The sequence below is a fragment of the Hemitrygon akajei genome, chromosome 12 (genome assembly GCF_048418815.1).
Source record: "Hemitrygon akajei chromosome 12, sHemAka1.3, whole genome shotgun sequence".
NCBI lineage: Eukaryota > Metazoa > Chordata > Chondrichthyes > Myliobatiformes > Dasyatidae > Hemitrygon > Hemitrygon akajei.
Genome location: NC_133135.1, coordinates 61,615,745 through 61,631,493, shown reverse-complemented (window position 1 = coordinate 61,631,493; position 15,749 = coordinate 61,615,745). Strand labels below are relative to the sequence as shown.

Below are 15,749 nucleotides of genomic sequence, written 5' to 3'. Positions count from 1 at the left end.
TTTTAATTAGGACAGGAGGCTGCTGCCAAACAATTTCTAACTAGTGTCAGTTGTTTGCCATTGTATGGCTATTAGACACTACACCACGCAGAGAGCTAAAAGTTTTAAAGTGGCGTCAGTTGCGTGTGCTTGTGTTACGTTATCCATCTGGGGTGATGGATGCCGATTCAAAAAGCTGTGGTTTTTATCATTTTGCTTTTTATTTTGACTTAAAAAACTTTCAGATCCTTGCCAAGATGCCAAGAAAAGATCTGACATTATCCAAAAAAATTACCCTACTGTACCAAATTAAAAGCTATCCTTTTTTATCGTGCTGCACCGGATGGTTCCTTTTGCTACAAACACACAACACTATCAGGTTTAAAGAAAGCAATGTATCATAAACTGTGTTGTGTTGCTCAAATATGTCAGGAACTGATAAAAAAAACTGTTGGTTATTGGGATAAACATTATGCAATTCTTTAAGACACTAAGAATGGATAGTTCACCAATCAAGTACTATTGGTATAATCTAAAATGTATTCTTAAATTACAGCATTACCTCATGCAGTTAGGCAATGAAGGCAGTCCATTATCTGAACTAGGTGTCTGTGCTGATTTTGTTCATTTACAGTGATCAAAGGAACATGACAGCATACATTGGATGAATTCCTCCACTGATAACTATTAGAAACCAACTCAATTTTATAGTAGTACTGTGGTGGTATTCATGGTATTCTAATTTCTTCTATATTTATTTTAAATACAATTTGTTTCTCAGTTAACTGGTAGCTTGTCTTTTTTATAACTTTTTAACTATTTTGATGAAGCTTCGGCTAATTGAGGGAGTCACTTAATTGAGCTAAACTAGTCCCGATGTGTGCCAGTTAATCGGAATCCACTGTACTATCAAAGCAGACACCATGTAATTATCTGCAGCTGAAAACAAAGAGACAAAATATCCGGACATGATGAATAGAAGTCAATAGATTTTCATACTAAAAGAGCAAATCTTTCATAAATTATGATCAAAATCCAAAGTTCAAGCCTCTGCAATATAAATTCATCTATTTCATAATAATATTTTCTGTGTAGATAGGCTTTTAACACTTTAGATTCATAAGTTAATCTTCAAAACTGATGGAGGCTCATAGATCCAAAAAAAAATAAAAAATTTGTTAATTTTCTTACATTTACAAAAATGAATAATATGTTTGCATTAAAGTGATTCTATGATTCAAATTAGTAACATTGCAGCCAGAAGATTTAACCACCAACCTAATGTTTTGATAATCCTAAGAACGTATACTACCTGAATTAGGTGATAAGCTACTGAAAGATAACAAGAGATTAATGGTGTTACATTAGCTATATTGGACTTGGATTATTAAGATTAATTACCATGACACAGAATATTTCAACAAAGTGTGTAATATATATTTGCAAACGGTTAACCGTGAAAAAAATGTGTGTTCAACTGTCAGCAAAGAGCTAGCTTTTACTTAAAAGCCACCATGGTTGGTCAAAATTTCATTTCCTTCCAATCCTCTGAAGGTTTCGCCAAGAATTTTTGAATGTTTTTTCTTTGTCCCAAGAGGTCTGCAGACAATGCAATACCATTTTCCACCCAGATAAAGCTCTGTGAAGTAATCAATGAATGATCACCACATACAGTTTCTGGCACTGCAAGAGCAGAAAGTTGCTTTTGCAAATGGAATGCTGGAACCTTTTCTTGTGCAACAATGAAGTGAATTTGGCAGAGAAAGAAAAAATACTTTAAATCCACACCATTACAAATAATACTTGCAGCCTTGATTAATCCCCCCACCTCAATATATATCTGGAAAATTATATACATACTGTCGACTGCTCCTAGTTTTCCAACCCTTCTCATAACAATTAATTCCATCTTTGCTTTATAGTCATAAAGGGGCTGAGGTGGGCATAGAATAGGGCAATATTACAAAAGTAGGGAAATGAACTAAAGTTAACAGAGAAAAGCCCCACTCTGATTAGACACCATCTGCCTGCTTTTTCCCTCAACGTGGCCCAGGCACACCTTTCTACTGAGAGCTCTGTTCTCACCAAAAAAAAAGCATGGCATAGTGCAGCATGGAGGCTGCTTCAGCACAAAAACAACTGTTTGACAAAATGGCTTTGATGGACTTCTCGATCATGCCCAGAATATCAGTAGCTGTTAGAAGTTCACACTGTTTATTGGAAATATTTTTGAATTCATTAATATTGAAAATCACTTGCAATAAAAACAAAAATGCTAAAAAGCTGGATTAAATAAAATTACACATTAAAAGTTTAACTTCATTTAGTAAAAAGCTAAAATTCTACTAATCTTTCTCGTTGTAGCCAACTTATCCCATTTACTTCCATAGGATTGCTTTTCAGCCTGTCATTGGGGAAGCTTGCTGAAATACGAGCTGCCGCATTGAATTTCATAACAAATCCATCCAATAATCCATGAGCAACCAACAGCACTGTCAACCAGCTAGGAAATGCTGTTGACAGTTGTATAAAGCAATGGCAGCATCAAATTTTGGGACTCATACAGAGAAATGCAAAAAGTTAGCCCCAGGAACTTTGAATCAGCATCCAAAATCAGATATTGACGTCTGGAGGCTCTGAAATTCCTGGTGAAGTGATAAAGAGGTTAAAGCTTTTGACACATTTGTAATACCAGACCTCAAATTTTAAAATATTACAAAGGAGTAACAGGAGATGAGGAAACAGGAGACAAAGAAATAACTTCAGGCAAGCCACTAGCCCAATTTTCCATTATATTATGCCTCAAGAGTTTTATGCATGAGGATTATAGGTTTTCTGGATATGCAATCTTTCTTTAAAAATATGATGTCAATTTTTAACATTTCAGTTACCTAACTCAAGTGTTTAAAGAATTACTAATAACATTAGAACATAATGCACAGAGAAACAAGTCCTTTGGCCTATCGACTATGCTGACCATGGTGCTATCTTAAACTGCACATCACCTGCACACAGTCTATATCACTCTATTCCCTACCTATTCATATGCCCATTTTGTACTTCTTAAACATTGCTGTTATTTCTGCTTCAAACACGAATGCAATATTGGTATTAATTTCTAGAGGTATAGAATATAAGAGCAAGGATGTGATGTTGAGGCTCTATAAGGCACTCATGAGACAACACGAAGTACTGTGTGCAGCTTTGGGCTCCTCATTTTAGAAAAGATGTACTGACATTGGAGAGGGTTCAGAGAAGATTCACGAGAATGATTCCAGGAATGAAAGGGTTACCGCATAAGGAAAGTCTGGCAGCTCTTGGGCTGTATTCCCTGGAGTTCAGGAGAATGAGGGGGGGATCTCATTGAAACATTCAGAATGTTAAAAGGCCTGAACAGATTAGTTATGGCAAAGTTATTTCTCATGGTAGGGTATTCTGGGACAAGAGGGCACGACTCCAGGATTGAAGAACATCCTTTTAGAATAGAGATGCGGAGAAATTACTTTAGTCAGAGAGTGGTAAATCTGTGGAATTTGTTGCCACTAGCAGCTGTGGAGGCCAAGTCATTGAGTGTATTTAAGGCAGAGATAGATAGGTTCTTGATTACCCAGGGCATCAAATGGTATGAGGTGAAGACAGGGGAACGGGAATGACTGGAAGAATTGGATCAGCCCATGATTTAATGGCGGAGCAGACTCAATGGGCCGAATGGCCTACTTCTGCTCCTATATCTTATGGTCTTTCTTAGCAGCATGTTCCACTTATCTTTCAATGTGTAAAATAGGTTCCCCATAAAATCTCATTTAGACTTTTCCTACTCTCAACTTAAAGCTATGCCATCTAGTGTTTGACATTTTCAACCTCGGAGTAAAAATCTACCCGCCCAATCTCTGCCTCTTCATGCCACTCACTTTTTTCTAGCATACTTCTATCTAATCACCACTCAGTGTCCGACAATTTGTCCAACTTCTTCTCATAGCAACACTCTCTAATAAAGGAAATATCCCAGTAAGCCTCTTCTGCATGCTTTTCAAAGTCTCCACATCCTTCTTGTAGCTTAGCAACTAGAACTGTACACAGTACTCCAGGTGTACCTTAGCTAAAGTTCCATGCAGCTGAAACATGACTTCCCTACTTCGTAAGACATAGAAGCAGAATTAAGCCATCGGCCCATCAAGCCTACTCCACCATTCCATCATGGCTGTTTTATTATTCCTTTCAACCCTATTCTCCTGCTTTCACACTGTAACCTTTGATGCACTTACTATAAAGGAACCTATCAACCTCCATTTTAAATATACCTAATGACTTGGCCTCTATAGCCATCTGTGGCAATGAATTCTAGATTCATTACCCTCTAGCTAAAGAAATTTCTCCTCATCCCTGTTCTATCTTTATATATTTTTGTATTCTGAGGCTGTGCCCTCTCGTCCTAGACTCTACTACTATAGGAAACATCCTCTTCCTGTCCATTCTGTCTAGGCCTCAGTGAAGATATGCATGCCACTTTTATTTCCACCCTCAGAGAGCTATGGGCTTCCATCCCAATATCTCATTTACATCTGTACTCTTAATGATCCTGCTACTTACAGCATACTTTCACTTGCATGTGGTGTCCTAAAATGCAACCCTCAGACCTGTCTGAATTAAATTGCATGTGCAATTTCTCCACCCAAATTTCTTATTGGTGTAACAACTTCCATCACTATACAAAATCTCAATTTCAATGTCATCTGCCCTTACTGATCAGACCACCTACACTTCCATCAAAATCATTTATAGCACAAACACTATGTCCTAGCACTGATCACAGAACTCTAGTCAGAAAAGCATCCATCCTCCACTATCCTCTGACCAAGATAATTTCGTTTATAACTTACCGTGAATCCCATGTGGTTTAAAACTACTGAGAAAATTAGATGCTAAATTTAAAACTTTGGTTTTCCATCAAAGAGAACATGCCTGCTTCTACTTATCTCCTGGTTACTTTTTCACATCCTTCATTGTTCTGCTCTATTGCACGTGTACATACATAAACATCTATGCTCTTTGTTTAGTCACAATCTCTTTGGTATAAACAGCTGCAATTTTTGCTTCACTTTATTTGCAAAAATAAATCAGATGCAGGACTCTTAACCAAAATGCATGACTACTTACAAGCATTTATTGGGCATCAATGAAAATAGAACAGCATTTTTAGGAAACACACATATCTATTCATCTGACATCATTTCTAGTTATTTGCCCTCCCAATTGTGCTAGAAACATTGCCACGTCCAAGACATCAGGGAACCTCACCCTTTCAATTACTTTGGTTTGCTCTTAGAAAAGTGAAACTTCATTTGTGATGCCAAAACTAAACAGCTAATACATTCCCATGCCCCATTTTCTAACAATGCAAATAAAATGCAAATTATCTGACAGTGTTTACCATCTCCCATTAGAAACCATTAATTACAAGCTCCAATAAACACAATTACCTCTACATTATCACAAATACAGTATTATAATCTGACACTAGAAGAGTGATAAGATTAGACTTTCCAGAATAATATCTTGTTGAATACTCGATCATGAAAAATGATACCTTCTTACCTTTCTACCTTGCCTCACGTTGATCAATGCTTACTTTGCTTTTCAAATAAAAAGACACACATTATTTAAAAATATTTTAACTGTATTATTCAATATATTAATATTTTCATCTTTTAGCTTTCACTTTATTGGCATACAATCAAAGAATATACGCTCCCTTATGCATTTATATTTATTGTGTTTTTTATTATAGTGTTCTTTATCTTATTGTTCTTCTCTGTGCTGAATTGGATCTACTCTACACTTGTGTACAAAAAATGACAATAAACAATCTTTACCTTTCTCGCATTCTTTAAGTCTCACAACACCACTAATATATTTTTAGTTAATCAATGGTGTAAAGTTTGACATCATTTCATCATAGACTTAGTAGCTTAAATTTCTAGTATGATCAGGTATCAGAATGTTATCAAGTACAAGAAATGATGCCTGAAGCATCACACAACCTCCTTTAAAATATGCAAAATTTAATTTTAAGAATGTGAATAGTTACTTTCAGCAAAGAAAGCTAACACCAGGATTGTAGGCAGATGCAATCAATAATTAGGGCCAATGTTAAAACTCATTGCAATGATTACAAAGTCACACTTACAAAGCAAAAATAAAAAATGCCAACTGTGGAAGTTAAACAGGAAAATGTTGGGCAATTTCAGAATCTGATGTAAATTAAGCTATTATTGATATATCTACTTATTTAAAAAGTGCTGCTTTAATAAATTGATTTTTCTCCACAGTGCTAAACAAGTGAGAATTTCAGATTTACTGGTATGTTCAAAATTAACTGAAGTAACTATTGTTCACTTTGCTGCTGGTTGCCAAGCTCTCAGTACCTTTCTGTGCTATATTTTAGCCTAATAGTATTGATGATAAATGTGATAGGATAATGCTCTCTTTATTAACTCACATCCATTCAATTATTATATAAAAAAACAACTTTATAACTTGGTGGTCCAGAAACATATTCCAGCCAGCCAACTACTTAAAAGCATTTAACAGAAACTGATGTGAACAGACAGAAACAATACATTTGGAAGCTTTTTCCAAAAGCAAAAGTAAGATTTTCTATACAAGCACAAACAGATTATTCTATTTTGGCAAACACGAGGAAATCTGCAGATGCTGGAAATTCAAGCAACACACACAAAATGCTGGTGGAATGCAGCAAGCCAGGCAGCATCTGCAGGGGTGTCAAACTCAAATACACAGTGGGCCAAAATTTAAAAATCGGTACAAGTCGAGGGCCGGACTGGTTCAGCGTTTATTGCAAAACTTATTGAAATGAATTTATTACACATATTAACCTGGAACTAACAAAGCTTAGGTTATTGCCTACAAAAACAACATTGAACATTAAATAAATAAAAAATCAGTTGCATTTATTTCTTATGGCTTTATCTGCAGCTTTTCCGGAGTAATTTCTAATGAAAACATTTTTCCACAGGCCAACACTCTGTGATTCACACTAGTCTAAGCCAGATACTTGGCATCTCATCTTGGATGCAAGTTCATCAATGTTTGGAGTCAGGCTCTGAGCTGAGGAAATCCTCAGAATTGAGTGAAGGTGTTCATCAGAAAGACGACTCCTGTGTGATGTTTTGTTTATCTTCATCAAAGAGAACAGTTGTTCACACAGATATGTGCTGCCAAACATAGAGAGCATTTGAGCAGCTTGGGTACGCAGCTGGGGCATTGTGTCGGGAATGAAACGTAGAAACTGTGCAGCGCCCACCGAGTCATACTTTGCCTTGAGTGTGTCACTACATTGGAGTTCAATCAGCTCCATTTGTATGTTGATTGGTGTGTTTTCCACGTCAGCTGCAAATGGATTACTGAGCAGTTCAAACCTGCTTTTTTAGGCTTCAAAGTCGACATATCGCCGTGTGAAGTCGGCACCAAGTATGCTAAGTTTTTCAGCAAACTTTGCACGTGGGAACACTGCGGTAGAAACCTGCTCTTTCATAGTTTGGCAACACGGAAAATGGCTCAAGTTTTCTTGCTGCATCTGCGTCTCCCACAGGCTCAGCTTGGTTTTAAAAGCCCTCACTGCAGCGTACATGTCTGTGATCACACGACCCCGCCCCTGAAGCTGCAGGTTGAGCGCATTGAGATGGCTCGTGATGTCACACAGAAACGCCATTTCACAAAGCAACTTTTTATCCCGGAACTCTGTTGTGTCTTTCCCTTTGCTTTCCATGAACTGACAGATCTCCTCACGCAACTCGAAACATCTTTTCAGCACTTTTCCTTGGCCTAACCATCGCACCTCTGTGTGATAGGGCAAATCATTATATTCTGAACCCAACTCCTCCAGAAACGACTTGAACTCGCGGTGATTCAAACCTTTGGCTCTTATGAAGTTAACTGCTCGTGTTATGGTGCTCATTATATGTTCCATTTTCAAGGCTTTGCCACACAACGATTCCTGGTGTATGATGCAGTGATAAGCTGTCAGCTCACCTGCGCCGTTTTCCTCCCACATCTTCTCCTAGATCCTGCCCACCAATCCACTCTTTTGACCGCACATCGCGGGCGCTCCATCTGTCGTCAGTCCCACAAGTTTATCCCAAGGCAGCCTCATTATATTTACACATCTGGATACCTCTTCAAAGAGATCTTTTCCAGTAGTTGTGCCATGCATTGATCTTAATCCCAAAAGTTCCTCTGTTACACACAGACTTGAGTCCACTCCACGAATGAAAATTGACAATTGGGCAGTATCAGAAGAGTCCCTGCTCTCATCCACAGCAAGGAAATATGCGATGAAATCTCTTCCCTTCCCCACCAGTTGTTGTTGTAGATTGGTGGCAAGCTCACGTACACGGTCAGCAATGGTGTTTCTGCTCAGGCTCACATTTGAAAATGCTTGCCTTTTATCTGGGCACACGACGTCGCAAACTTTCATCATGCAGTTTTTAACAAATTCTCCCTCGGTAAAGGGCCGGGCTGATTTAGCAATCTCTGCTGCCACAAGGAAAGTAGCCTTTACAGCAGCCTCACTTTGTGTTTTGGCTTTCGTGAACATAGCCTGCTGTGACGCCAGACTTCTTTTCAACTCTTTTACCTTCTGGAGCTTCTGTTTCTTGTCCAGATGCTTGTATTTGTCGTGGTGTTTCATTTCATAGTGTCGTCTTACGTTATATTCTTTAATTACAGCCACACCGTCTCCGCACACAAGACAAACAGGTTTGTCCTTTATATCTGCGAACATATACTCTGCCTCCCACCTGCCTTGAAAACCCCTGTTTTCAAAGTCCACCTTTCGTTCAGCCATTTTTGGGGCGAGGGATAGTTGAAAGTTGACCACACGTGACTAGCGCCATAAGGATGCTGATGAGAGAGTAAGGCAAGCGCGAGCAATGCACTGGCAGTGCATTGTGGGATTTGTAGTATTAGTGGTGCATGCAATTTACCAACGGGCCAGCTCTAATAGAAAAAAAATTTATTCATTAGTGATATTCAGGAAATAAACCAGGGAAACCGAATAAACGCTAAACACCCTGAAAACCTGGTACCTGAATAAACTCAGCATTAGCCATATCATACGCCATAGGCGCTTCGATTACTGGGGCCAGCTTTAATAGTAATTAGATATTATCTCGCGGGTCAAAGATAATTCTACCGCGGGCCAAATCCGGCCCGCGGGCCTTGAGTTTGACATATATGATCTATAGGAAGAAGCACTGTTGACGTTTCGGGCCGAGACCCTTCGTCAGGACACCTTTTAGGGGCAACAGCTATTTTTTTAAATCACATTTTTATATTTTGCTAAAAAAAACCTATAGGAAACAAAATTATTTTGACAATGTCTAAACTGTATCCCATTCTCAAGTAAAACAATTCAATGATTCACCAGACACCCTTTTCTGTTTTGTGTTCAAATCAAAGCAAAATCATTTTTACTGTATTCATTTTAATTTGATGCAAGGAAAGATTAAAATAATGATCAATAAATTTACTCTCAATTTATTAAAATGAAGTTAAATTTGCAGGTACATAGTTAAGGTTTATAAATCTTCACAGAAAATATTGAAATGAAAAATTAACAAAACTGTAGATGGAAATCTAAAATAAAAACAGAAAAATGAAATACTCAGGTCAGGGAGTATTTATAGAAAGAGAAAACAAATAAAGTTAACATTTTAATTTCAGAACCCTTCATCTTAAAAACAATTTAATTCTAGATAGCAAAAAAAAAAATGGGAAATTGGTAGGTCTCTAATATGATAGGACTAGAAAATATACTGTGGCATTTATGGAGGAGTTAAAATCAGATTCAGCTTCTGTGTGTTTGACCTGTACTAATTACATACTTTTAAGAAGCATCTGCTCTGTGTAGGTTCATTAACGTTTTAACACCCGACATCAAATCTGAATTCATTAACAACACATCTTATAACAGACTTTCTTCTAAGATGAAAGGAGGGGATAAAAGACCTCATTTCTGAAACAAGCATCATAAGCATAAGAATGAAAATCTGATAAAAGATGAAAAAGAAAAAAATCAGTTAATAAATCCTAAATAGCCAATCAACCCTTTTGCAAACAATAATTTCCCATTTTTTCTGCTCAGTGAACTTTGAGAAGATCTCTGAAATATATAGATTAAATCAAGGAAAAGGTTCATTTTTTAAAAATTATACTTTGTCACTCCCTTTCAATTATTATTGAAAAATTTTACCCACTTAGCCATTCTTCATTGATATTACATTAATTCAAAATTGTTAGAGATTTTTAAAATATTTCATGAACCAGTTACAGTGTGAAAAATAATTAGCAGTATTTGTAAAGAAGTAATACTCACATTTTCTGACATTCCTTCCGTTCTCCAAGCATGGCATTGCCCATCTCACCCAAAATTGTAGCTTCTACTTCACAGTGAACGACCAAAGCTTTCTCCACCGGGTGGACATCTATATTACCCCCTTTTACTTTCCTAAAGGAAAAGAAAAATTATGAGAGCAACCAAAAGAAATGTGCATTTCCATTAAACTTAAATATGTTGCTGTAGCAAGTTAAACCCATTACTTTAAAATTACATTTTTCCAATAGCGTTCAAAATTAGTCTGGAGAACTTCGAAAAGTTTCTCCAAGTCCTCGAGGTGCCTCCAACACCCTTATTCACTCACCGTCATCCCCTTCCCCTTCCGGGTTCTATCCACCACTACATACCACAAATTCATCCATGGGATCCTCCTCCCGATCTAGTTCCACCTACTAATCATCACTGCCCTAATTGTTTCCATTTTCACCTCGTCATCATAGTTTAGCACTGATACTTTTGTGTTCCTGTTTAAATCTCTCCAGAATCAGGTTTCATATCACTGGCAGTAGCAATACATATTAATAAAAATAGTGAATTACAGTAAACATATATATATAGTTAAATTAAATTAGTAGTGCAAACAAAGTACAAATGTAGTGTACATGGGTTCAATGTCCATTCAACAATCTGAAGGTAGAGGGGGAAAAAAGTTGTTCCTGAATCATTGAGTGTGTGTCTTCATGCTCCTGTACCTCCTTTCTGATGGTATCAATGAGAAGAAAGTATGTCCTGGGTGGTGGGGGTCCTTAATAATGGATGCCGCCTTTTTGCGCCATCACTCCTTGAAAATATCCTGGATGCTACAGAGGCTAGTGCCTATGATGGAGCTGACTGAGTTCACAATTTTCTGCAGCTTCTTTCGATCCTGTGCAGAAGCCCCTCACCCACCCCACCCCCAACACCAGATCAATGGTGCAGCTAGTTAGAATGCTCTCCATGGACATCAGTAGAATTTGAGAATGTCCTTGGTGACATACCTGATCTCCACAAACTCCTAATGAAATAGTTGCTGTCACGTCTTCTTTGTAACTTTAACAATATATTGGGTCCAGGGTAGATCCTCAGAGATACTGACACTCTGGAACTTGAAACTGCTCATTCTTTTCACTTCTGATCCGTCTATGAGGACTGATGTGTGTTCCCTCATCTTATCCTTTCTGAAGTTCACAATCAGTTCTCTGGTCTTGCTAACATTGAGAGCAAGGATGTTGCTGCCACACCATTCAACTAGTTGATATATCTCACTCCTGACCATCTAGCATCACCAACTGAAATTCTGCTAACATTAGTTTAAATAAGCAAATTTATAGAAAGCATTTGAGCTGTGCCTAGCCACACATGGGTGTAGACAGTACAGCAGTGTCTCCAAGCTTCACAATTCCCATCCAATTACCTTGTTCTGTCTGTCCATCTTTTATATTTTTTTTTCACTCTTTGTCTGCATCCATGTATCATTTTCTTCACATTGCTTCTCAATTGCATCCCTGCTCCCCTAACTGGTATATCTGCTTGTTAGCTTACAGCCCTCTTCAGTCCACCAATCACTCTGGACTCCTTTTTCACCACCCCTTTTCTCCACATTATACTAGCCACCTCTCAACCCTGCATCAGGACTTCAACCCAAAATGTTGACAACTCCTTTCCTTCCACAGATGCCGTATGACCTACTGAGAACACAATCGTCCAGCAGATTGTTCGTTGATGGGGAAATGTTCTTTCTGGTAGTATATCCATACTATGAAGATCTAGAAAAAAAATTGACTGCTGACACTGAAGTACTGGATCTTCTTGAAAAAAAAGGCACTACACTATTTTACTGTATTTCAGAGCTTCAGTAATAGAAGTAAATCAAGATATCAACATCATAACAGCCACTTTACCAAATGCAACATAAATTATGAGAGCATTGTGAATTTGCAAACTTGTAGATTAGACATTGAACAAAATAAGATTTCTCAAAAGTAAGACATAACTCTAGTAGAAGGCCAAACCTCATATAGATTGTATCTTACATCACTTGTTACAGAAACTAAATACACAATAACATCTGGAAGGAATTAAATGGGAGTAAGCTAACTAAGGAGTTACTGCCTGTTACACCACTGGCGTTTAGGTCCTCCATCTCTTTCTGTCCTTGGCCAGGCAGTATTCAGGGCTTCCTTCACGTGCCAGTAGCTTCCTCGCGGTTTTCACAACTGTCAATCATGTAAATCCTGGGTGGATACTCAGGAATACTGTTGCACACAGATATAGGATTCTTCGTTGCTGTCTCCGTAACAATTATTTTGACAAGACATGGTTATCAGCCTTGAGCTGAACCCCTGAACCTGGAGGATCAGTGGACTAGTCTGGCCTACATCCTTTAACCTGATTTGCATTGGTGACCCTACCAAGAGTCAAAGCACAAGGCTCTGACTCCAGCAACATAGCTCTCTGGGTTATTGAGGCACACAAACCTCTAAACCCTACAAAAAAGTCGTGATCCTCTTGGAGGAAACCAACTGAAGGATTCCTAAAATACCAGTGAAATAAATTGAAATAAATCACTGGATGGAGATGAGATTGCAATCTTAAAATTCACAGATCCACCAAGGCTCAGTTCATGATTCTCAGTGTCATGATCAACTGATTCTACCATAGTGAATTTAAAAACCAAGTAACAACTTTGATTTATAAATAAAGCAAAACAACAACTTTGATTAATAGGAAATAAAAACAATGTAACTTAGAAAAATATATAAATAATTTATCTCAGAGGAGCTAACAGCTCTCCTGAAAAATCTTACTGCCACTTTGCCGATAAATTACTAAATGTTTTACAATGAAATAGGCATGCATCATCTGAATTCTAAAAAAAATTCAGGAATTTGTTTCGATTACCAATTCCTTTTTTTAATATAATGCTCAGCCAAAAATTATACCAACACCAAGAATGTTGCATGTGTATCTATTCTGTCATGACATTTTTTGCACACAGTTTATTGCTTGATTGGGGGGGGGGGGGTAGTAATTTTCATTTAAAAACCATAAAATTGTAAATTTAAATACTTATATGAAAACATTCAATAGAAAAACATACAGTCCATTTATTGCAGAAGTGAACATGATGCTATTATATACAACTCAGATGTCTTTCATTCTTTAATACAACTTGGAGAAAATTCTAACTATCTCACATACACTATATTGTATTTAATCATTTTTGCTCTGATCAAAGTCTCTTAAAATAATATTGTTTTATATTTAATATCAGAGGATGGGAAAAGCCAAGTTTACTGCTTATAAGGAATTTAATAAAGTGAGGAATGATCAGAATGCAAACTTTTTTTAGCCATGCTACCCAATTATACACTTGGGGCTTGAAATACAAATATTAAATAGCCAAAGAATATTCTGAAATATCCAAAGGATAAATCTCTTTGATTTTTGCTTTCCACCTCAGTAACTTTAAATGGCATCTCAAAAATTATGTTTTCAATCCATAGTTAGCAGGAACCCATTAATACATTTTAACCTTCCATAGTTTTCAATCATTTTAAGTGTCTAAACAACTGCAACACTCGGGCTCAGAAAGATGCACAATTAGAAATTTTGACACCTAATTTATTCTACAGTAACAGGAAAGTTAGATGTCATTGAGTTAAAAAAGAAAATGAAGTTGAATGCATTTAACAACAATGCTGTGTGGATACAATTTCTGGAATCCCCACCTGCACTGCTCTCACAGACACATTTCTCTTAGTCCTATGGGTGTAAAAGCAAGACCATACTGAACAAGGGCAATGAGGCCTCAAGTGGCAAATCCGAAGACTCTTCACATTGACCTCCCTTGTGGCCCACTGCTGTCATAGATCTTTCAAATATCCAGCACAGTGTGGGAGATTAAATGGGCAAACATCCTACCTCAAGCACATTCCTGACAGTAATACAACATTCAATACTCAAGAGTTTAGCATGGGAACACAAAGTTGCAGAGATTTCTCACCATTCGTATGTTTCATAGATCTATTTATTTTTACAAATGTCATGATGTGATCTGATCATCAACCTTGGTTCACTCATTCATTACATCCAATCCAGTAAAATTATCTGTAGAATTTCAAAAGACACTTTGTCTGATTAAAATGTTCGCATGTGAACTGCTTAACTTCAAAAAATGTAACCCAGTTAAATATTAAACTACAAGGTTTTTGAGGATAATAACTGGAAGAATATTTAAGGGAAAATCCACTAGATGTGATGTGATGAATTTGTGTACATTATCATAAGTGATGCACTTGCATTATCAAAAAAAACCTTCAATGAAGTGCCATGTGAAAGGTCAGTGAGAGAAATTAAAGTATATGGGTACTTGCATGAATCAAAATGTAGTTAATAGGAAGAATACAGAGATACATGCAATAATATAGCATGGAAACAGGCCCATCTTGTCCATGTCAACCATGGTCCCCACCAAGCTAGCCCCTGCCTACATTTGGCCCACAAACCCCTCCTATCTATGTACTTATCCAAATGCCTTCCCCAAGATAGTCAGTCACCCTCCCAATCAGATCCCACAGGGGTCAGTGTTTGACATTGTCATTATTCACAATATATATCAATGCTTTAGATTAGGGAACAAAACGTAATATCTCAAAATTTGCCAATGACACCAAACTGGGTGTGATTGTGACTTATGAGAAAGGTGCAAAGAGGCTTCAAGGCAACTTAAACTGAGTGAGTATAATAGCTTAGTGAATGCCATATAACTTGCATAAAGTTATACACTACTGTACTAAAAGGAGAAAGACAAGATTACTATGGTGAGACTGGGAAGGGTTGATATTCACCAGTCACTGAAAGCATGCAGGTGTAGTAAACAGTGACAAAGACAAATAGTACAGTTGGCCCTCCTTATCCGCGAGGGATTGGTCCGGGACCCCTCGCCGATACCAAAAATCGTGGATGCTCAAGTCCCTTATTCAACCTATCTCAATGCAGTAGACTTTAGGACCCAGCGGAACCCGAGACCTTATTTAACCTGGCTCAGTGCGGTGGACATTAGGACCCAGCAGCAGAGCTCTGAATCCACAGTGTTTCTGCTCACGAAAATAATCATGATCACGATTGAAAATAAAGTGGAAATAATAAAAAGCAATCGGAAAGAGGTGAAACGCCAACGGTCATTGGAAAAGCGTTAGGCTATGTCGGTCAATGATCGGAACAATTTTAAAGGATAAAGTGAGAAAGGCCCTGCCCCAATGAAAGCTACAATTATTACTAAGCAATGTAGTGGTTTAATTTTTGGGTTTTGGGTTTTTGATCCTCCCGGCACTGAAACATACGTTCTTAAGCATTTTATATGCATAGAAAG

General features: G+C 37.5%; 1 protein-coding gene across 2 annotated transcripts in view; it reads right to left on the bottom strand.

Moving 5' to 3' along the window:
* The window catches only part of kifap3a (kinesin-associated protein 3a), a 204,630-nt gene that overhangs the window by 169,085 nt on the left and 19,796 nt on the right, over nucleotides 1-15,749 (bottom strand). For both annotated transcript variants that reach the window (XM_073063254.1, XM_073063255.1), the window contains exon 2: nucleotides 10,376-10,507. In XM_073063254.1, the coding sequence (XP_072919355.1) occupies nucleotides 10,376-10,507 (132 nt within the window). The remainder of the gene's footprint in view (nucleotides 1-10,375; nucleotides 10,508-15,749) is intronic.